This window comes from Aquila chrysaetos, chromosome 12 (genome assembly GCF_900496995.4).
Source record: "Aquila chrysaetos chrysaetos chromosome 12, bAquChr1.4, whole genome shotgun sequence".
NCBI lineage: Eukaryota > Metazoa > Chordata > Aves > Accipitriformes > Accipitridae > Aquila > Aquila chrysaetos.
The window spans coordinates 8,971,239-8,994,434 of record NC_044015.1 but is presented as its reverse complement, the minus strand read 5'-3'; the positions used below and the strand labels follow the sequence as shown (position 1 = coordinate 8,994,434).

The 23,196-nt window shown below is 44.6% G+C and overlaps 1 protein-coding gene across 3 annotated transcripts; it reads left to right on the top strand.

Annotated features, from left to right (window-relative positions):
- Window positions 1-2,861: 2,861 nt before the first annotated feature.
- On the top strand, window positions 2,862-21,835 carry TMCO1 (transmembrane and coiled-coil domains 1). 3 transcript variants are annotated; one of them, XM_030032117.2, is made up of 7 exons: window positions 2,862-3,044; window positions 4,418-4,495; window positions 7,998-8,057; window positions 11,637-11,683; window positions 12,295-12,362; window positions 15,962-16,106; window positions 21,482-21,835. In XM_030032117.2, exons 1-7 carry the CDS (start codon window positions 2,975-2,977, stop codon window positions 21,578-21,580), a joined length of 567 nt encoding a protein of 188 aa, XP_029887977.1. In that variant the 5' UTR covers window positions 2,862-2,974; the 3' UTR covers window positions 21,581-21,835. The 3 variants fall into 3 exon arrangements, with proteins under 3 accessions (XP_029887977.1, XP_040983478.1, XP_040983477.1); XM_041127544.1 differs by lacking the exon at window positions 21,482-21,835 and adding an exon at window positions 20,271-21,471; XM_041127543.1 differs by lacking the exon at window positions 21,482-21,835 and adding an exon at window positions 16,651-19,593.
- The last annotated feature ends 1,361 nt before the right edge of the window (window positions 21,836-23,196 follow it).

The window sequence follows — 23,196 nt, the reverse complement described above, 5'->3', positions numbered from 1 at the left end:
GGATTCCCACGGCCTCATGCCAGTTTCCAAGCGCTGACTGTGGGCACAGCTCCTGCGCACACCGCCGGGCCCCAGCAGCTATTCACAGCTCTTTTTTCTTACCCCCACACCAACACACCCATATCTGAATGGCAAAACCCCCTCAGCGTGTTGTGACCTCCGGGTTATTTGGTTCTCAAGAGAGGCTCACTGCTGCCAGCCTCTCTGCTGCCCTGCTTGGAGCCAGATCAAAACCTCTGCTGTGCTGAAGCTGTTTTGGACTGTGCTGTTCATCCACCTCAGAGCTGAGCATCTCTGCAGGATGCCCATTGTGGCATTTCATCGCCAGTTCCCCTTCTAAACCAGACGCTTGACACGTGGCAGGAGCAGACACACTTGTAGAGGGAAGGATAAGTGAATGCCTCTTGACGGGCCCTCGAGGGGTATGAGCTAAGGATATTCAGGACTTATTTATACAGAACACAAGGAGAATTTGCAAAGATCAGATTAACGGCTCTTTCAAAACCAGGCCAGGGCTGTAAACTGGAAGTGAATCAAATCCAAGTCCCAGTTAGTTTTAGATGGCATCTTTCCTCAAAACTTATCTGAGAATTTTACACACTCTTCATCCTAGCTGCCGGTCACTAACATACCGTGCAAAGCAACTTAATCTTTTGTTTGGTTTAAGTCTGGAGACTTCTGTATATGAAATGTGTTTGGACATGTCTCTCTCTAATCTGGTTTCAAGGTTACCTCTATAAATATTACCTCTGCTGTGTCTAAAATGTTTTTAGACTGCACTGGTCCCTAGCTCATGCATCCAGAGCTATGTATGATGCAAATGCTTTCCTTTTTCTTATATCTCAGGCTTGTTAGATCGACTCAAACTGCACCCAACTCTTCATCTGTCCTTTACATGTTGATCAAAGCACAGAACACTGTTTTAAAAAGGAAATGCCATTGAGAGTAATATGCCTTCTGTTGTCTGAAAAAAACCTGCTGATAAGGATCCTGGTGTGATTCAAAATGACGGGATGAAATTACAAAGAGCCCATGTCACCTCTACCTCCAGCTCAAAGCACAGACACTAGAGAGGAAAGACGTTCATGTCATTGACCATCTCCTCCTAGCCTGGCTTCTGCCGCACAAGCATCCTGTGAAAGACCATGTTCAGTATTGATAACTGATATCATGGGAATCGTTTCCAATATTGGTATCAGAGAAACTATTTCCAAATATTGCCTTGATTGATACTGATACATCTCACAGCCAGTAAAGCCAGGGAGCTCTAAAGAGAAGGAGAAAGGGTGGAGGACGGCATATAGCACAGCCAACTGCATGAGGTGGCACACAGCAGGGCATAAAATATTATCATGGGTCCTGCCACATCATCAGCTCTTAATATCTTCCTGCCGCTCACCCTAAACTGAAATATCCATCCTTAATTTCATCCCTGTCTCCCTGGTGGCTCTCACTCCCATTGGACTCCCGTTGCTTACTGCCAGGTTCTACTCTCAGTTCTCCCCCAACACTGCAGAAAGCTCCCCGTGCCTGGAGGCAATGCTGGAACCTTCCTCAGGGCACAGAGGGTCCTTAGCTGCAACTTTCAGTAATGCCTGACTCATTGCACAAGTCACCTGCACACATGTGGCTTTCATGTTTCCTTGTATGCAAATGTCACCAGGCTCCAGAGGATTTGTTTGCTGTCTAATCTTACACCCTCACTTATTACTTGCGCTGCTTTCTCTGAACTACGGTTTTGTCCCTGTCTTTCTGAATGGAGCGTTTAAAGGTGATGGTGGGGCTTTTTACCTTCCTTATTTTTCACTCAGCTCTGCGCATGTAATCCCACAGGGCATCGCTCTTCACTGATGGCAGACTCCTCTGTTCCGCAAGGACAGGCGCAAACCTGCCCTTCCCTGCCTGCCCTGTTTCCTTTTCTGTATTTCTGCTTTCTAGGTCTCCTTACCCCATTACAACTTGTGGATTTGGTCTAGTTCTGTTGCTCCAGGTGTAACTGCCAGAGCCTCAATAAAAGTCAATTAGTCTCTCTGCTAAACCCTTGCCATTATTTCACTGTCCTCGTTAGTGTTCCTTCTTAGTCCCATCCCATCTGCAAATATTTTACGCAAGCGCAGCAATGTACCATTTACTTCCCTGCTTCCAGCCCTTTGAATCACTGAACGCAGTACTCCGCTGCTGGCCATACGAGGAGCGCATGGGCCAGCAACACATCCTGGTAAAGGGCAGGCAACAGTATTTATAAATATTTGACCCCAGAAAACACCGCCTGCTGCTACGCACTAACAGGACATTCACACCATTGGCAAATTAACCCAGGGCACAATTTTAGAAACCAGGAAGGCTGCTCCAAGCCAACCCCTTGGTGACTGCGAGGGGTATGGCCAACAAAAGCAAGCGCCTCGTGCGTCTTCCCCCGGAAAGGGCCTCGGAGCGAGTCAAGAGGGAGCCGTGTGGGGCACCACGGCCCAGCAAGACGCGGGGAGAGTGGTGTGGGCAGCAGGAACCCCACCGCAGGCCCTGCGCAAGGCCTGGGCACCCCCAGGCCCAGGTGTGAGGGACTCGGGGGTGCTGGGGCAGGAAGACGACCCCTCCGGCCGCAGGGAAGGCGTCTGGTCCCGGTCCCCAAAGAGCGCCGTACCTGCGGACCCCCGCCGCCATGACAGGCTGCACGGCGGCACCAGGCCACGCTACCCCAGGCCAGCGGGAGGGAGTGGGCTCCGCCGCCAGCATTGACAGCAGCCTCGCCCAATCAGAGCGGCGCCTCCTCGCGCTTTCCCCGCCCCTCGCTCTTCCCGCGGCTTCTGTCCCAGAGCCGCGTCGATTGGCTGGCGTCGTCCCCCGGAAGCGTGGGTGCTCGCTTCCGCCCGTTGCTAGGCGACGTGGCCTTCCGGTAGCTTCCGGGTGGCGGGGTCTATTTCCGGGAGCGCGGCGGCGTTGCCGGGGGTGTGTGTGGGGTGGTGGTGGCATCACCATGAGCACTATGTTCGCCGATACCCTCCTCATCGTCTTCATCTCCGTGTGCACCGCGCTGCTGGCCGAGGGTGAGTGCCGGGTGGGTTGCGGCGTCCCCGCCTCAGCGGGCCGGTGGGGCCTGTCCCGGCTGGGCTCTGGCGGAGTGGGGAGGCCTTGGGGCCTCCGCGGGGAGGGCCCGGGGTGGCCGGGAGGAGGCTGGCAGGAGGCTGTGCCGCGTCGCCCCTGAAGGCTGGGGGGTGAGCTTGAGTAACAGCAGTGAATAACTCTTGAGCAAAACTGGCCTATGATGCAAAGCGGTGGGGATTGGGTTTGTTTCCTCTAGAAAGAGGAAGGCTATGGGAGGATGAGCTAACAGTTTTCAGTGTGCCTGAAAGAGGACACTGGTGGCTTTCTGTAGCTGTTGGGAGAAAGATGTGAGGAAATCGCCTGAACTCGCAATGATGATAACTTAGGTTGCTTGAAAAGGCTTTTTAAATGGTTGGGTGTTGAAATAGGTGCAGCTTTTTAAGGATGGGTTGGATAGATGCCTTTTGGGGTAGTCAAAGTAAGAGGCTGCTCCCTGTTCCTGGCACTGCACTATATCCCCAAATCTCCATCATTCTAGAGCTGCAAGACACTGTCTTTGGGCATTCAAGATCAGGGAGAGTCCCAGGTACAATATGATACTTGCTTTTTAGGAGCCCTGCTTCATTGCATTTGGGGTTAGATGGTGTACACATCCATTGCCTTTCACAGCATAAAGCTGTGTTGACCTCAGAAACATCTACAGGGTTCCCTTCTCTGCAGCTGGTGATCCCTGGAACTCAGCAGCACAGCCCTGTTGTCAAGTCAAAACAAACAAAAAAAAGGGCCAAAAGCTTTGTGTAGGAGCTCAGATTAAACTGTTAAGAAACCACTGGTTCTGCATTTGTGGCACAACTCATTTTGATCATGTTTGAGTGCAAGGATTTAGACTGGAGAATCTCTTGAGGTCTCTTCTAGCCTAATATCTCTATTTGCCTTTTCAAAATGTGCTACTGCTAATGGGCAGGTCCTGATAGGACCGGGAGTTATTCCTCGGGCCTTAATTAGGTGCTATGAAGATGCAGAACACAAAGATGTTTATTGCCTTAATCAGCTTCTGGTTTCAAGGTGAGGAACAGCTGGTAAATATGAGCATGAAGGAACTGAATGAGTCCCACAAAACAACAGTGCTCAGTGAGATAGCTGGTAACTTCTAAAGACGTTTATTTTATAGGCACCATTGCTACATGGAACTTGAGAAGGGGATTTGAAGGAAAGTGATGATACAGCTTGCTGGTGCTTTGTGGTACCTTTGCCATATTATTATGTGGTTTTGTAGACATGACGTGTATTTTTTGCGTATGTATTTGCTAACTCATATCCCTATTATTGCAAGAGGTCTTTACTTATCCAGTTACTTGCTGAGTATTTGTTTCAGGCATAACTTGGGTGCTGGTATACCGAACAGACAAATACAAGAGATTAAAGGCTGAAGTGGAAAAACAGAGCAAGAAATGTAAGTACTTTTCAGATATTAGAGAATGTGTCTTGCTGCTCCTGTTAAATCCTGCTTTAGCAGATGTCAAATTGAATAGAGTCTGTGCTCTGAGAAATTCCTGCTACCTTTTCTGCTGAGGGAGAGAACTTTCTTCAGCTTGGATTTCATAGGAGCCTAATTTTACAAGTTACACAAATCTGTACTGAGGGGACTTATTTCTGTCCTTAATTCTTGCCTTTTGCTGGAGGGAAGGTTGGTACAAAAACCTGTTGTGTTGTCTGAATTGCCCCTCCTCTTAATGGAGGACAGGAGGGAGTAAGAGATCAGTACTGGCATATTTTTTCTGAACATGAGTAGCCAGTCTCTGTAGATTCCTTTAAGTGCCTGAAGTAAGTTGAAAGATGCAGTTTCTGTTTTTCAAGGGCAGTAGAGAATTTGAGGTCTGCAGTAAGAAAGAACTAGGGTCGAATAATGAATACCGTGAGAGGAAAGCATTAGATGTAAGGAGTAAAAGTGATGAATAATGGTGGGGGATGAGTAAAGACAAAGTCATGATAGAAAGGTCTGAGCTATTAGCTGATATAAAAATAAATTATACTAGTGTAAACTGGAAACAAATAGAATTGATTAGGAAAAAAAGTCCCAGGTTACTTCCATAGAGATGAGATCTGAGAGGCCTGGGAGGTGTTGAACAAAGGATGAGGGAGGAAAGGAAAAGAGAGCTGAGAGTGAGCAGTCAGAAGGTATGCATCAGATGTTAAGAGGAATGGTAAACAGGAGGGTCTGGGCATGGAGTGTTTCAATGGACATGTCTGTATCGGAAGCCAAGGAGCAGAGGAGAAATTCAGCTGATCTTTCAAACTCAATTGTATGTACCCTACACAAGTTGCAGCAGTAAGAGACAGCACACAACTGGGGCCAAATGTGAGCGGGCTTTACCTTACAAATATTTCATCATGATGTCAGCGCTCTTAGTGTGTGAAACAACAATATTATCAAAGTGTGCTCTTTCCAGTCTAGCTTATGGCAGCCTTCCCCTGGGCAAAATAAACTGAAGAGTTGAAGTATAGTCATGCTTGTGTCACAGCTCATAAATTAGGGGCTTTTGTCATCACAGTAGAATCGGATGGGGGATTGCATCTCTGCCTGCCTGACTTTAATCCCACTTGGCTGACAAAAATGTGTAGGGTAGAATTACTCCCAGAAGAGCAAGTTAGGGGAAGTAGTTGGAACCCAGCTGAAAAATTAGAGTTAATGTCCTAGTATGTTTGTGCTGTGGAGCTCTGAGAGCAGTTAGCAGGGCTTAATCTCTGGGGCTTAATGATTGCTGTAAGAGTTTAATGCTGTTTGTTTTTATAGCTCTCCTCATACCTAGGCTATAATCTGTGAAGGGAAAGATGTGAGGTTCATGCATCTCAGTTAGTTTCTAACCTCCTTGCTTGATTCCCCACCCCGAACAAAAAAAAGTAAAACAGAATAAGGAATCACTAAAAATTCAGCTTTGATTTTTTTTTTTTTGTTGTGGGGTGGGGTTTTTCCCCCTCCTCCTGTGCTAAGGACAGCTGGCTGACCTGATGGCTTACAGAAAACTTGCAAAGTAGACCACTTGAGCCACACCATTCAACTGTTATCTAACACATCTGAAACAGGAAAAAACACGTTTGAGATATTTAAGCTCTCCCATGAGAGTCCTAGCAATCCTTAGGATTTGCAAAAACAAATGGGCCAAGTAGTGTGCTTGAGCTGACACTGTTACTCACAGTCCTTAGTTTCATCTCTTCCTGTCCTCTTGTTTCTATTGAGAGGCACAGCATTGTCCCAGACTGCTGCAGAGATTATACTAAGTGTTCTGGGGTAAGTGTAGTGGTAAATTTGCAAGGCTGAAGGCTATCTCTAGAATTGCTGCTGTTTTGTTGTGTATGTTCCCACGGACAGGCTTGCTAGACTGCCTGACAGTTGTTTGTTCTGCTCAAACTGTAAGGGACTTAGGGCTGTAGAGTTCCTCACTGTTGGCATAAGGCTCAATAGCTCTGTCTAGAGTGAAGCTATGGTTTGGAGGAGCCATCTTGTTAGGGCTGAGAGCAATAGGTAGGCCTGAAGAGAGTCAGTGTTCTCCAGTTGGGTTTAGAGTTGGGGGCCATGGGGCTATGTGGACTATGGTTGGGATGGATTGATCGGGATCCCCCAGCTGGATTTGGCAAAAGGAAGGTTATGGAGAGAGCATTCTGTGAGCACTGGGTGTGTTGTGTCATCTGGCACCTCTCTCCAGCATTCCCTCTGAGCAGACTTCCATGTTTTTTCCCCTTGTGCTAGCCTGCTCATCAGAGATATGCTTGTTCTTTGGGAAAAACAATTGTGTCTTACTACATTGCCGTGGAAGAGATGATGTTTCGGTATCTTGTCTGGGCTAGTGTGGTTTTCTCAGCAGTTGTGACTGACTTGCATGTCACAGGCATTTCAGAAGGCAGCACTACAAATTCTTGTGTGACTTGGAAGGTTGGCTGTCTTTATTTCACCTGTGCTTTGAAATCAAGGCTAGAAGATCTGTGCTGAGGTAGTACTTCATGTGGGAGAGGAATCCTAATGCTCATGTCTCTAAGCTGATTCTGTGAGCTAACAAGGAGCCAAGTCTATTTGTTGGTAGAGTAGATATGGTACAGATACGTAGAGTTTAGAGTAAAAAAGGGCTGCTATCTGTTGTTAGACCATAGTCATGCTTTATCCTCCTCACTTCTTGTAGTACTCTTGTTATAGGTCTTCAATTAAGATGTCTCTTACTTCTGGAAAAGCTGCTCTTGCTGTCAGCAGAAGAGTGTTTTCAGATGAGCAGCCCATTTACTGTGTTATAAGTTCACTATGCTGGCTTTATGTTAGCTTTTTTTTGCTGCAGTGGTAGTTGTTTGCAGATGCTTGGTGAGTGTCTGATTTGGGGTTTTAGTAACTTTGAGCTTGGGCTCCTACTTTAAAATATTGGAAATGCTTCAGTACTAATTAATTGAAGAATGGAGAGGCTGTAGCTGACTGCTTGGACAGCATTTCCCCTGAGAATGCCTGCCTGTGAAGAAGGGATGTATGAGAACACAAGCTTTCCCTGTATTCTGCTTCCCACTGCAGATAATCGGGAGCAGAGCTTGCCACAAAGCTCTTTTCATTACACTTGCTGAATCAAAAGTACTGTCTAGTACTAATGACAAATCAGCAAGGGTCATTTGAGCCAAAATTGTCCCCAGACTGCTCAGTTAACAATGTAATGGGCTCTTGACAGAGTTAATTTAAAATTAACCCTTTAAATATCCTGATATCCAGGGTTTTGAAATTTTTTTTAATTATTTTTAAGTGTTTGGTGGAGTCAGCCTTGGTGGTTTATAAATTGTAGATTCTGAATATGTTCTTAGTCATACCTGGCTTCCTTTTGTGCCCCTGTTCTCTAAAGGAATAAAATGTTTTGTTTGGTGTGTGGAAAAGGAGTGGTGGTACCTCTATGCAGAAATAATGGAATATCTTTCTTTTCGCTTGGCAGTGGAAAAGAAGAAGGAAACAATAACTGAATCGGCAGGCCGACAGCAGAAAAAGAAAATAGGTAAGACTGGGAGAGGAGTGCGGTGCCCTAAGAATGGGGGAAAGTTGAGAAACTTATGGAAGTGATTATCCTTTCCTTCCGTTCGAAACTATTTATTTAAAGTGGTACTAGAGCTGATTCCTGGCCTGATGACTGGAATGTGAACACTTCTGCCTTACTCTTCCAAGGCAGGAGACATCTAGCTTCCTGATGGTTTTAGTCAAATGCAGAGAAGGGCAGCATCATTGAGAGGAGCAGCACTTCTTGCTGAACTGGTTGCCTTTCTCTCCAATTTGAGCTTTTATATCCATGACTGTTATTAACTTCTGTTGTCAAAGCTGCGGTGCACTGTCAGCTTGCAATACCTATATGACTGTATGATTGTGATTTTTGGATCATGCGGTTTTCTCCTAATTTGAACACTTCAGAGCTGAAAGGGTTTGCATGTTAACTGTGCTTGGGTTTACTTCAAGTTTGATAAATTAGTTTTGTTTGTAAGTAGTGTTTTATTTTTCCATTCTTTTTCGTTGTCAATCAGCTTAAGTCTGGGTAAAGGTAACTACTCTTTAACTACTGAACTATGTAAGAACAATGTGGTAGATGTTTAATGGACATCAGCTTTAGAAAGTTCTGTTATCTGCAGGACTCTAAAACGTGCAGCAAAGCTCAGTTGAATTATTACAGAAATCATGGCAGGAACACTTCTGAGAGCTCCTGGGAGTTGGTTTCCTCATTCCTCTGTAACACCAGGTAGCTGGATTAGTCATTTGATCTGTACAAAGCTTGGGAATAATTATAAACATATCTTCAAAGAGTTCTTCCTAGGTATAAAACCTGTTATCTCTAGACTCTTGAAGGGACAGGAGCCAAAATTATTCTTCTTGTGCATTTTCAGTTCTTAATCTTGAATAATCCATGCATGGGATGAATACTACTTGGTGGATAAGACAACTTTTTAATGTTACATGCTGTTGTTACATGTGGTCACTTTTTAATGTGTGGCAGTGACTTTTCTGCAGGGCACCATCCACGCTATGTTCCTAGTAGAGAATATTTTACTTGTGCTTGGACTAAACTAATAAACAGTAGAATCTGAGGAATTCAGATGCTCCACCAATTTTTTTATACACTGAAATAATCTTGTTTTGCAAATTTAAAACAAAGCACAAAGGGACTAAGAACAGAACTTAGGAAATGACCACTGATTTTGTTTGCTGTGATGCTTGCTGGCCAAGCCTAAGATACTGAGACTGGTTTTTTTTTTTTTTTTTTTTTTTTTTGCAAGTGCTGCATAACTTAAGTGTCTCATTTGTTTTCAGGCAAAGAGGCAAAGCTGAATTCTTAGTGTTTCTGAAAAATCAGTCCCTAAATGTCAAGCTGGACGTCCAGAAAATGACTCACAGCTGTTAACTGCTTTTGAAATCTGATCCCAGTAACTTACGGGATATCAAATCATTCTGCAAGATGTAGCATTGTTGTAACAGCAAATTTACTTGTGCTGGAGTTCCTTTAAATACTACCATTCTAGTTAAAAAAAAAAAAAAAAAAAAAAAAAAAAGCTGAGGCATTACAGATAAGTCACAGGTGTGGTACAGCTGCCATCTGTTTTGTGCACAGAGTAAGGCAGGAGGTGTGTGTATGATATTACTTGGTTACTTAAGGGATGAATCATGCATATGCACAAGGAGATAGGGTGAAAGTTGCATGGGAAGGCTTAATTTGGTGTTTCCTACTTATCAAACTTTTAAAGTTTTTTAAGTGAACGAACTTCAGTCACATTGTGTCTGAATCACCTTTCACACTGCTGGAACAGGACACCTTTAACATCATGGTGCAGCCTTCTGTCACTTCAGCTTAAGGAGTGCATTTGTTAGCTTAAACTTTTCTACTGCTTTCTGCGTCCATGTGCCCCTAGAAGAAAAGACAGTGATGTTCCTAGGACTCCACGAGTGCTGGGTAGACAGCAAAACAAAATCAAACAAAACCCAAAACACCAGTGCTGGCAAATAATATTGCTGTATACCTGTATCCTTGTGGTTTGTGTTCCAATGAGCAGAATAAGAAGATTTTGGACGCCAGGGTGCTGCTTGTTGACCCAGTTCTCTTTCTCTGTGCGTCTACCCAGCTGTATAGCAAAGTACTTAAATGCTGCTTATGATGACTTGGACAGGACCAGAACATTTATGTAAGGCGGTAGGACACCCAGAGCCTGTTTGTTTTGAATTTGTAGAAATGGGTGAGAAACAGGTCAGGTCTATCAGGGGATCAGGGCTGTATTCTTTATCCCTATGTAACCTTTAACCTATCTAAATAGATGGTTAGTTATGCAGCAGAGGGAAAAAACAAGTATTTGTGCCAAATGTGATTCCTAAAGAGCTGGCCTGTGGTTGCTCAAATGTCCCAGAACAAAACTCTCCACCTGGGTCAGGAAGCAGGTGTCTGGAAAGTTCCTGCCAGAGGGGACGGTTTGTAGTTAGGAGCAATTGAAAATAGCAGTGAGGATTCTAAGAAATTGGATAGAGGCATTGCTATTGCTTTTCATAACGCTTACTGCGAGTCCCTGTATTTAGCAGGGGCTTGAAAGATAACTGTTGAGCTTCTGTGCCATGGGCCTCTTGTACTGAAACTTCAGCAGAGATCCACTGGACAACTCATGTGCTGGATAGCCCTTGACAGTTCTTTTGCATCCCCCCCTCTCTTCACTCACACTGTTCTCTGGATATTTCTTCATCATCCACATCCTTACTTCAGCTAGGTGTTGCTTCCAAGCCCTGGCTGCCCCTCTGGATCCTCAGTCTGAGAGGAGCACAGTGGACAGGGGACGACGGGGATATGGGACAAGAAAGGTGACAAGTGGTGGATAATGCCTGAGACCAGAGCAGTCCTCCAATGAGGGGCATGGAAAATGCCCTCCCAGAAAACTGGGCGTCTTTGAAGTTTGTGATGACTTAAGGACAGACTAAATTTCCAAAGTAGTATTTTAAAATATTCTCTGCAAAGCATAGTAAGACACACATTACTGAAATTAATGTAGAAAACGTCTTTTGTCTTTGGAGAATCTTTTAGGTGTGACAAGGGTCCAAAAGTCATTACGAAGACCATCAGGATCTTGGCCTTGCTGAGGTGCAGCTCCCAGCTCTGTGTACAGTTTCAGAGTCCCTTCTGACACCTCCAAAATAAAATCCTTATATAATGTATTTGTAACAGTGAGCCTGGTGTGCAGCAATTTGAGACTTCTCTCTTTCGGAAGTGTGATATAGAGGCACTGTCTTTGTTTTCTGGCAACATTGCTCATGCTACTGTGTCAGTTGGTTGAGTTAGCAAATTTGGGATTCTGTGCATTTCTTTCAAAAGTGCTGAATGTGTGATTCTAGCCTCCTCCTCTTTTGTGCCTGCTTTGCTGCATGTTGCTGTGATGGAGAAGCAGTTGGCTATGTACAGTTTTTCACTTTATACTGTCTGGCATAGAGAGCTGGAGTTGGTTTTGGAAGTGTTATTTGTTTGGAGAGCCAAGAAGGTTAAGTCTTCCTGGAAATGAAAACACTGTGGTTTCTAGGTTGTTATAACTGATTATAACTGTTGTTGTTTTTGTCTTTCCAGAGAGACAAGAAGAGAAACTGAAGAATAACAACAGGGACTTGTCAATGGTAAGAAAATTAAAGCCAGTTCCTGACTGCTGAAGATTTCAGTCAGACTTCTGACAGAAAGACTTTGTTCAATTGGCAGATACAGCAGTTTTTCCTCCTGACAGGTTCTTCTGGATTATCTCTCATAGCTACAGATTTTAGTTTGAGCCACAGAGTTCTCCAGCAGTTACTGCCTCATCTCATGCCCAACCTTAGGTGTTGTCATCTTTATAAGCCTCCCATGATGTTTTCAAAGTAGAATTAATTTGTCTGACTTCCTCTTGTAAGTTCTGTCTTCATAATGATTGCCTGCTAATTGGTTGTATAGGCATAAGGAAAAAACTAACCTGTGGAAGGTAACAGGACAATTCTTGAGCACTTTTTTTTTTTTTTCCCTGAAGCAGCTCTTCACATCAGTGGTCCGCTCTGTGGCTGCCTTTGTACCCAGCTGTTGACCAAACTCCTCTTTGGGAGATCTCCAGTCACTTTACCAATCCCTTTGGCCTTCTGGGTCATCTTATTTCCTTCTAGATTCCAGTGATGCTGTACAAAGCCTGTTCTTAAGGGTGTGAGCCCATAATCCCTCAGTGTAGAGATAATCAAAACAACAAGCCTGACCTTTCTGCTTGCAGGTTCGGATGAAATCCATGTTTGCCATTGGCTTCTGCTTCACTGCCTTGATGGGAATGTTTAACTCCATGTAAGTATCAACTTTCTGGATTTTTCTGAAGTTTTCATGGTGAATATATTCTCCACCCTCCGTCTATCACCTGAAGCATTACAGTGACAGAGTCCCTCCAAGAACCATAACTGATCTGTATAAAATGGATCAATATTTTATATGAAGATGTGGTTGGTTGGTTACCACATGCATGTTCTGCTCAACAGGGAACACTGCATGCTGAATGCAATCGAATTGAACAAATTCTATTCAATCTAGACACAACTCTGACATCCTTTCTGCTTGGGAACATCTTGATTAGGGTGGGTTTGGTAGATGTCAGGCAAGCAGCTACAGTCTTCAGCTTCTTTGGCTGTGCTATAATAGTATGACCAAAGAATGCTCTCACAAGCAAAACTGGGTCGGCTCTCTTGCCCTTAGAAATAAGCTATAATTGCAGAGTTTGTTGTTGCTCTACTTAAGGTGATCAGAGTCAAGGCACTAACAGGTCCAGGCATGGGCTGTAATCTTCATTTGCTTTCAGAATGACCTGGGATAGGTCTAGTTTTAAAAAAACAAAGACAAAAAAATCCGAAACTGGTTTGCATGGTTATAGACAGCTTTGTTTCAGACATGCAAAACTGAAAGACTTTGCTTGACTTTTAAAACTTGATTCAGTCTTGAAATGTGAACTTCCCATTGGCTGTTAAATCTGAAGATGATGTGAATATGGTTAGTATAACCTTTGGGAGGCTGCTTAATATCTGGGCAATATACTTGTCCTGCAAACAGGAATTTACGTTCTTGGGCACCAAAACCTTTGGCCTCTGTGCTGCCAGTCCCCAGGATACAGTCAATTGTTATTTTACTGCAGATCTGTGGGTGGGTAAATTGCAAACAGGGGGCAACATAATAACAGAAGTGCCACTGTGTGGACTCCTTATTTATTCAGCTTAGTCAGACTTCAGCATCTAGCATTCTCTGGAATGCTGTGAAACTGAGCAGAGGAAACAGTGCTAAAGGACTTTAAAATTTGGGTACGATCTTGAGTCATTGATGTCTCATTTCAGTGCAGCCGTGAGCAGGATGGAGGTGCGTTGTGGGTCACGTGCCCAGCAACATAGCGTCTGTGGGGGATTTACAGTGCTGCACCTGAGGCCTTCAAGTGCTTGCCTAGCTATTTGGATGCAATACAAACACCACCACCACCTCTGCCCCTGAAAGAAACTGAAAAACAAACTAAAAGAACCCACCCTACTCTGCCCACTTTCCTAGAGTGGGAAGAGGCTGTTCAGAGTATGCTACGACTGACAAGTGGTACAGGACTGTAAGTTCATTAAGAACTTTACGAAGGAATTGATCTTGGTTAAATCCTGTGTGGCTCCTCCTTCCGTAGATATTAACCTGAAAAATCAGTTTATTGGTTTCTTCTCCTTTAAGACCACCAAGTTTACTTGTCTTGTTCCTCTTTTGAGGATTCCTGCCCACAGAGGCCATGCTATTAGACACAGACTTGATGTGAAGCTTTTGGGCATATCTTTAGTTTAACTGACTCTTTCTTTAGAGGGAACCTGAACATGAACAGCAGGAGTATCCAGAGAACTTACTGATTGTTTGAATTGAAATAGCTTTCTTGCTAATAGCCAAGGCTATTGAATTAAAATCCAAAGATTTTGCTGTCTGGCCTTTGGGGCTAGATAGTTAAATTTTTGCTCGTGGTCTCAGTACAAGCTACCTAGTGCATTTGTATCTGAATGGCAGCTTTGGTGGGTTGTATCTGCACTGTTTGAAGCTGACAGAATGGTTTGATGGAACTGGTTCTCACATATTGTCATTCTCTTGGTGTATCATAAAGAGCAGCTGTTTGTCTCAGGAGGAGAGTACTTCAGTTAGGAATTTAGGAGGCTCTTAGGCTCCCTCTGGGAAGCTGCTACTGTCAGGTCATCCGTGGAGGCTTTGTGGGTGTGGTAGGAAAAGGAGGAAAAGGGTGGCTGACACCTGCAATGGCTGTAGCCTCATTTGCTTGCCTTTCCTGTTCTTGAATGAGTTCATTGCTCTGGGGGACAAAAGGAGCAGGAATTGCATGGAAGTAGCATGATGTGCCGCCCTTTGGACAAGTACTGTGCAGACACTGCTACTCTGTGGCTGGATACCTCACCTTTGCCAAGTGTCAGCTTAGCCAAAATGGAAATTACTGTGATGACTGGCTCTCTTTCTTAGCGTGTCAGTAGTAATGGGGCAGCAGGGTGGACCATGCTGGAAGGATATGTAAGTGTGAAGAAGGCTGGTTTAAACACAAAGAGCAGAATGCTGTGCTGAAGGTGACCAGCTGAATGACTGTTGTGGCTTAAAAGTTATGCTAGGGCAGCAAGATCTGTAGTGGTGATGGCCTCCAAGCAGATGGGATTTGTCCTGGGAAAGAAATCAGCTTCTGTGTGTCTCAATTTTCTCTTGTCAGAAACTTTTTAATGCAGTCGGTTCTCAGTCTTACTCCAAGTTGTGCATTTCAGTATCCCTTCACGATGACTGTGAAAACCTGCTGGAATTAAAAGCAGGTACCTTGGGATGCTACTGCTGAAGTACTTGTCATTCTCACAGCAGGAATAACGCAGAATTTTAAGCCACTGGGGGATGTTACAGGGAGATAAACATCCGTTCCTAGCTCTTTTGCCAAACTGCCTGTGAGATGTAAACAAAGTTGGTGTGTATTTGAGCTGTAACTGTGTGAATGCATCTCCACAGGAAAGAACGCTCATTTAGGATCTCTTGAAACAAGAAACACCTGTTAGAAAATCAGCGCATGCAGAGAAAATAACATCCAAATATGCACATGCTGATGAGGCATCATACACACTTACTTCAAAAGATTGGGTTGACTGTCTGGGTTGAGAGAAATCTTTGCAAACTGGCCAGAATTCACACTCTGCTTGATGCCCTGGAATGTGGACCTGGAGGAGTTCCAGGAGCAGGACAGCCTGCTTGGAATACACGGTATTATCCTGCATCTGCACTGCCTTTGTCTTCATAGCTAATGCAGAGAAGACTGTTGATATTAAAAACCATTCTGTTGATGGCTCTTATGCATCCTTCTTTTGCTGAGAAGTGTAGCTGCTCTAGGAAGGGAAAAGGTGTCTTTGGTTTATGCTCTGCTTAAAAAATGCTCTTCTGCTTAAAGCAGAGAGTCCATCTTCTTGCAGTAACTGCAATATGGCAGGGTGATAGTCATCCATCTTTTATTCAAGTGTTGACTGTGTTCTGGGAAGTGATCTGCTAAATTTGACTTTTAAATAAAATGCACCAGTACACTGCAAAACACCAACCAAGGTTTCACAAACCAACAGCTTGTCCAGCTGATCGCTTAAATCACTATGAAACACTTTGTCGCTGTGGCAAAATTGTTACTGAGGGAAGCCTACTTACCCTGTAGATGATTGAGTGTGGAGGGCTTTGTGAGAGAGGTGTATTTATCCTCCTTGGTGTAGCGTATGTAGAGGTGGGCTGGAGAAGGCAGCATGGCTTTTTAGCCTTCCACATACTCTTATCTGCTCTGGTGGCCTGTTGAAGATGCTCACTTGTTCTTTCTATAGTCAAAGACTCTTTTACTGTCCCCAGTTGTGATCCAGTGCTCTCTTTTCCAGATTTGATGGCCGAGTGGTCGCAAAGCTTCCATTTATCCCCCTCTCGTACATCCAAGGTCTCTCCCACCGCAATCTTCTGGGTGAGGATTATACTGACTGCTCCTTCATCTTCCTCTACATTCTCTGCACGATGTCTATCAGACAGGTGAGTACATTGCTGTGTTTGTTGCATGCCTGGAGCAGGGAAAGCACATCTCCGTACATAGAGGAGTCTATTACTGCTGTCCAGTTTTGCATGTATAATCTTTGATCTGTTTGTGGTTTCTGTGTTTGCCTTCATTCCTATGCTTCATATTCAAAGCAATTCTAGGTTGGGATTGTAAAAACAGCCGCTATCCTGGACCGGTATGGAAGACTTGACTGGAGACTTGCACCAGGGTGCTAGGGCAGAGTTGGCAGAAATGTGTTCCTTCCTTGTGTGTGTGTGTCTGATAGCTTTGTGGATTGCCATACCAAGAGATTGTCTCCATCAGAAGCCAATCTAAGTACTGCTTCTTAGTAATTATGACTTTTACAGTAATGTGAGAAAAGAGAAGTGTAGCATCTTTAGGGGAAACTTCCTTGGTGGCTTGAGGTTCTATAAAGGTTCAATCAGTCCATAAAGTTGCTAGAAAAGTAAGGAAAGAGTTAAATATGTACTTTTGGGTTTGTCCTTCCTGTTTTTCTGACTGCATGATTTTTTTTTTCAGGGTCTTAAGAACTTCACCTTTGGTGTCAAGACTCCCAGTGTTAGGGATGTGACACAGAAGCGGGGTCTGGTATAAGGAGGCAAGAGTAGGCTACATATAGCTCTCCAGTACAGCTGGTTAGTCCCATCCTTTGAAAAGAGAAGCACCAGTAAGGATCAGGGAAGTGCCTGTTCAGAAAGGTTCACTAGCAGCTTAAGTGGCAGAATGGCTGGTGAGGACAAGTGGGCTTTCTCAGTGCAATCAGAAGTCTACTTTGCCAAATTTCCCCAGAGAGTGCTGGGGATAAGTTAATAGACTCTGGGGGCTGGATGAATGCTGGTGCAACTAGCTGCAAATTACCTGCTCTTCTGTATTTATATTTCCTTTTTCTTTGATTCACTTCCTGAATTCTTGCTGCTGTTCTCCTTGACCGACTTGTTGCTTTTCCTCAGGGGGTGCCAAGGGACTTAGAAATACTTAAAGCAGATCAGCAAAAGGAAGTGGTGTGTTATGCCAGCAGCTGTCAGAAGTTTGGATGAGCTTGATAAAGCAGCTTAATAATAGAGAGTTCCCTTAGTCACAAAGTGCACGCTAGTGAATCAAATTCTCCATAGCCCTCCATATTGGGTGCTTATGTTGAAATGGATCTGCATCTGGTCCTGTGCGAAAGCAGATAATGAATTGTAAAATAATTTATGTTGAAAGGGTCACCTGGAGGTCATCTGGCCCACCCCTCACTCCAAGCAGGGCCAGCTTCAGAGTACCAAAGGCCAGGGGCTTCCTTATTCTGTTTGCTGCAAGACAAATCTTGTTTTGTTTCACTTCCCAGTAACTGGAACAGTGTTTGCTGCTTTGAAAGAAATGAGACCTTTTTATGTCTTAGGATCATCTTCCTGAATTCCTGGGATACTGTGGTCTGATGCTGTTGTTTCAGGCAATCTTGTCTGGTGCTGCTCTGTGTTACTCACCTGTTGCATGAAAAGTCCCTTCTTTCCAATGTTGCAGATTATTGTATGAAACTAAATAGCACCATCAGCAAGATTTTTCTGCGCCCATTGGGTTGATTGGGGAACTCCCTTGCTGAAAAATCCCCTATGGATTTTTTTTTTTGTCAAAAAATATAATTCCTGTGGTTAGTTCTAGTCCTGGGCATTTCCTGATGTTTCTTATTGTGAAATCAGTAGACAGCATGAACTGAGTGGTGGTCCTGTCTGGTTCTGGGCAGAAATGCTGAGCTATTTGCAGTGGGTTGGGCTTTCAAGAGAAATTCTGGGAAAAAAAAATTGCCCTTATGCTTGAGAGTTCATGCTGATGGCCTTGTGGAGGACATAAGTTACTTGATTGCTTTGGAGAAGGGTGTTTTTGCTTTGAAGTGTTAGATTGCAGTCTTCATAGTGCTGCCTTATCTATATGATCTTGTTAAGTATACCTGCCGGTCTCCAGCTGTTAGGCAGCTCAGTTTCTTCCTCCTTGCTACATGGAGGGAAGGGCAGAGACCAGCCACATTAGTTTGTGCAAGAGCTAGGAACTGAAGCTGTGATTGGTGGCATCCTGCTCTTGGCTTTATTACTGTTTGAAGGAACTTAAATGATAACAGCATTGGGAAGAGGACTTTGAAGGGCTGTGAGAGGCTGGGGAGAGGGGAAGAAAGAAATTAAGGGCTTAAAATGGTGCCAAAGACTTGCTTTTGGTGCTTCCATTGACCTTGGAAGTGGAAGCTTTGTGACCCTTTCTGTTTCACTGTGTGCGAAAGGGGAAATCTTGCCAGGTCAGCTTCAAAACAGCTGTTAGCCCAAGGGAGGAGAACTGATTGATGTGGGAGTTAGCATCTGGCTTGATGCTGCTGACACAAGAGGAGGAGGAGTGGAGATGTACCAGAAGTCAGGGGACAGGTTGCAAACAAACGGAGACCATGCAAGCCTCAGCCTTCCCTTAAATCCTGAAGCTGCCTGTGAAATGATCAAAGGCAGGGAAGAGAGGTGTCCCTGTGGAACTCAGAAGTAGAGGAATTCATGTGTGTGTGAAAAAACAGTGACCTGGAGGGAAATGCGGGGGAGTATGTGAGAGGAGGGAGACTAACTGGACGGTGATTAAATTGACATTAATGGGATGGGCAGTAGCAGCATCAGGCAGTCTCTTCATGTGGTCCTCAGGCATGTGGGGGTGATAAACTCTTCGAACACTGACTGGGAAGCTTGCTGCCTGTGACCTGGCCAGCATCTCCCAAAATAGTCAACTCACAGTGAGTAACTTCCTTTGCACTGTTCCCAGCTCTCCCTGGCACGTAAATCCTGTCCCCTAGTTCCTCCTGCCTTCCTGTTTGGAGAGAGGAGGGTTGCTGGGAGAGGCCTTCCAAGGGTCCTTGAGCTGTTGGGTTTCAGCTGGGAAAGTCTGCTGCTGGGCTGGGCGGGAGGCGTAATGTCAGGGTTACATCCTCTGTCCCCGCTTCTGTTTCTGAGCTCCCAGCCTTCACCTGTGCTGTTTGTGAAGAGGGATATGCTGCTGTTCCTCAGGCGTCTGCTGGTCTTCACTTCCTTTTCGCACATGCCTGAACTGTAGATTAGGCTGCTTCTCTCTGAAGTGTGTTCCCAGTGGGAAGGGGAGTCGGCAATTATCCCTACTGCCAGGAGTGCACTTTCCCACATGGCCTGATCTTGGGGCAGGGAGCAACTCGCTGCCTTGTCTTTCAGGCCCCTTGTGGGTTTGAAGACAAAAGCAGAAGCAGCTCCTATCCTTCCTGCAGTCATTTGAGGAAAGTTCAGAAGAGCTCAGATGAGAAATTTGGATCCTTAAGTCTTACAGGTTTCCATCCCTTCTCCTGAAGGTGATGGTCTTGTTTGTGTTGGAAGTAGACTCTGCAGACTTCTTGTGCTATGTGGCCCACAGCAGACAGGGCAGGCTTCTGTTGGACCTTGCCCCAGCCCTGGTGTTTCGAGCTGTGTAGACTTCAGGATTGCTCTCCAGCAAAACTTGCTTTGCAGCTAGTGCATGAGGCTAGCTGCCTTCCACAGCAAGGAGGGAACTACTATGGAAGGATAATGCTCGAGAGTGACTGTAGTCTTGAATCCACATACAGACAAGCTGTCATCTCTCTTCTTGGAACTGTTCAAGCAGATGGAGTAAACTTTAGCACCACATTTCTTGTCTCTCTGATACTTAAAGGAACAGCGAGGAGGCAGTGCACACTGCTTCCATGGATGCTCTGTTAGGATCTCTGCTCTTCTCCACTGGTGAGCCAGTACAAAGCTGGTAGGATCCTGGTCCTGCCTGCTGCTAACGCAGCAGCACCCTCTGGTGTTGCTGAATCTGTCCCTTAGCTGCTTTTGTTTTCTCCTTTCTGTCCATCTCTTGACTAAGGAAGATATGAGAAGAAGAACCACACGAAGGAGTCTCCCACAGTGAAATGCTCTCATATATATTCAGTTACTGAATATCAACCAGTGGCTGATTTATGTAGGCCACAGACTAAACCTGATGTAATTCCTTTTCAGGTGTTCCCCTCCTTTACTTTCATGCTTGTGTGTAGGCTGAAACTTCCTTTCCATAGTCTCCACCTGGAATGATTCACAATTTTTAAATTTTTTTTTAATTTAGCTACTGTGGAATTATGAAGCTCTGACTGCCCTTTTTTTTTTGTTTTGTTTGTTCTCCTTCCATGATCAAAAAGTTCAAGAACTATGACCTTACTATCTGACCTATCCTGACAGTTATTTTGGAGAGGACACTCAGGTTTGAAGAAAATCCTCCTTCTTCCTTTGGTTGTCTCAATAGCCAGGACTCAGCTAGTGACATGAGAGGGACACAGTTGTTTTCTTCTTTCCCTTGCATCAGATGTCCCTGTTTTGCCAGCACTGCATGAACAGCATCTTGACCTGTAGTTATTGACAGTGAAGGATGAAACTGAAAGAACTGGTAGCTCTTTGTAGTTGCACTGTTGCAAAATTTAAAAGGAATTTCACAAAAAAAAAAAAAAATCAAGAAAAACATAAATTTAAATATTCTGCTTTTAGCTAGTGCCTGGCTCTGCTACTTAATTCTTTCCTTGTTTGTTGTTTGCCACTGAAACACCCTGCTCAGATGCAGATGAGGTCATCTCAATAGTCAGTTTTTGGGTTTTGCTACATATGTCCTGTTATACTGCATGTCTCCACCGAACCATTGTTCTGTCTGCATCACTAGTATTCATGTTAATTCTGTGCCTAAGCTCCTGACTTCAACTTGGCACACGCTCTGGTTGCCATGTTGCTGACCCAAATTCTGGCTGCATTAAGAGCGAGCCTTCCTCGCCAGCTTGCAGAACCTCGGGCTCTGATGACTGCCATCAACAGTGGTTTCTGGAACTTGTGAAAACCGAGGGCTGCTTTGGTTCTGCCTGTGAGCAGATGTTAGGAACCTACTCCTGTGTGTGCACAGCAGTTAAATTGCAATGGTAACTATTGTAGGTTGATTTTAAACCAACCCGTGTGCAAAGACATTAATGAGGTACCTGCCAACTGACTGTGTGGTGTGTAGCTGGAGGTGGGAAAGAACCTTCAACCAAAATGTGGATTTAAGGCTTTTGGATCATTTAAGGCTGTGGATCAGGCAGCTTTTGCTGAGGTGGGCAAGAGTAGCCCAGCTCTAATTGTAGCCATTGTGGACGGTTGTCTGGCTCTGTGCTAAGCTTTTTTGAATGTGTAGAGATAGAGGTCCAATATATAGTAGCCAGATTGGTATGGCTATGTGGGTGAGAACCTGAATCTATTGAAACTGGTGGGAAGTTTGTACTTGCAAGCAGAGTTGGGATTTCTTCCTCTTTGTCTCACTTGTCATGGTCTGACACTATTCTGCTCTTCTGTTCTTGTTTTTGCAGAACATCCAGAAGATGCTTGGTCTTGCTCCTTCCCGGGCTGCCACCAAACAAGCAGGGGGCTTCCTTGGTCCGCCACCTCAGGCAGGGAAGTTCTCCTAAAGCACAGTTACAGCCTTCAGGGAAGGTCTGACCAGTGCACAAGACTGCCTTTGGGAGGTAACCAGATGGGATTCTGCACCAGGCTTCACATGTCCAAAACCAGCCTATGCAGTATTGGCTACAGTCTTGGAAAAATCTTCCATTTGGAGTATTCTACCAGCAGTTGTTTGCTCATCAAACCAAGAAAGTTCTCAGAAGATAACTTGACCTTTTGTTTCTGGTGTTTCTGAGAAATAAATGGCATGGGCATGTTTATTTAGATGTCTCTTAATTGTGCTGTAGGACAAGTAGAAATACATTGATGTAGTGCAGTTGATTTAGTTTGCGGCATGGAAATCAACTCAGAAAGCAAGAATGAGATCTGCAAAGTAGACAGTTTGGAAAATTCAGAACAATTATGCTGCAAAGTGACTCTCTTAGCCACAAGACTTGGCTCTAGTCTTGTGTAGTAGCGAACTGGGGAAGGAGGTGGGCTTAGTTCTCCCTTAGCAAGACTTCCAGCATGGAGGGTGAGGTTTTTTGTTGGCTCAGGTGACTGCAGGCACTGGAACCTGCCTCTGTGCTGGGCTGCCCTTGGAGGTTGCAAGTGTTTCTGGATGTACGGTCAGCCTGTGTCTTCCTGGCAAAGTACAGCCCCACAGAGATTTTTGTGGCATTACACAGCTTCTGTAAAAGTTACTTGCTTAGGCAGAATCTGCTCAATTACAGAAACAAACCTGGCCTTCAAACTTGAGTGAACTGTTAAATTATGTCAGTACCATCCACTGGTACTGAACCTTTTATTGCCTGAGTGGTTATGAGAGCAGCGTTTTATTTCATGCTCCTTAGTTTACTGCTGAACAGACTGATGATCAGTATGCATCTTAAAAGGCTTCTTTCTTAGGCCAGGAAGCTCTCTACACTGTCTTCTGCTTCACCAGATAACTACCTGGCTCAGTCTTGTTGGCTGGAACCTGCTCACCTTGTTTAAAAGGGGGAAATAAATCTTGCTGCCACTCTCAAGTTAGGCTGATAGTTTTCCTGAAGCAGGCAGTACCCTTAGGGACTATTATTTCTTGCTTCTGTGACCAGAGGTTTATCATGTGGTACTTCTTACTGGGAGTTTTTGACTAGATGGATGGCAAGAGAGTAAATCTGAAACACCTTATGGCAGTGTGGAGCACGTGCAATACCGTATTAAATACTAAATATTGGACTAATTCTCACTGATAAGTATGGGGCACTTCTATAGGATTATTTAAAGATAAATCATGACTGTGGAACTTCTACTGTATCCTGATGCTGCCTGGCTCTAAAGCTGCATTTTTGTACTTTTTTTTTTTACTTACCGTTGTGTCTGGTGTAGCTACAAGCTTCCATAAGGAGTAGCCCCTGTTGTGTAATTCCTGATTCCCTAGCGTGGCCTCTCATAGTTCAAGGGCCTGATCCCACAGCAAAGCCAGAAACACCCCAGCCTGTGTTTCCTGCATGGAGCAGCCTTGTTGAAGTAGTTTATTCTGCAGCATATGGTTGTTTGATCCAACAAAGACAGCCGCATCTAATCAAGCATAATGACAAACTTGCACCTTAACGGCTTCGGAAGCCTTAAGTGCAGTACAGTAACTTTTCCTGGTGCT

Excerpts from the sequence above, each read along its gene's own strand:
- TMCO1 (XM_030032117.2), top strand. The coding sequence starts at position 2,975 with ATGAGCACTATGTTCGCCGATACCCTCCTCATCGTCTTCATCTCCGTG. Across the intron at positions 4,496-7,997 it reads GGAAAAACAGAGCAAGAAAT|TGGAAAAGAAGAAGGAAACA; the intron begins GTAAGTACTTTT and ends TTCGCTTGGCAG. Across the intron at positions 11,684-12,294 it reads ACAACAGGGACTTGTCAATG|GTTCGGATGAAATCCATGTT; the intron begins GTAAGAAAATTA and ends TTCTGCTTGCAG.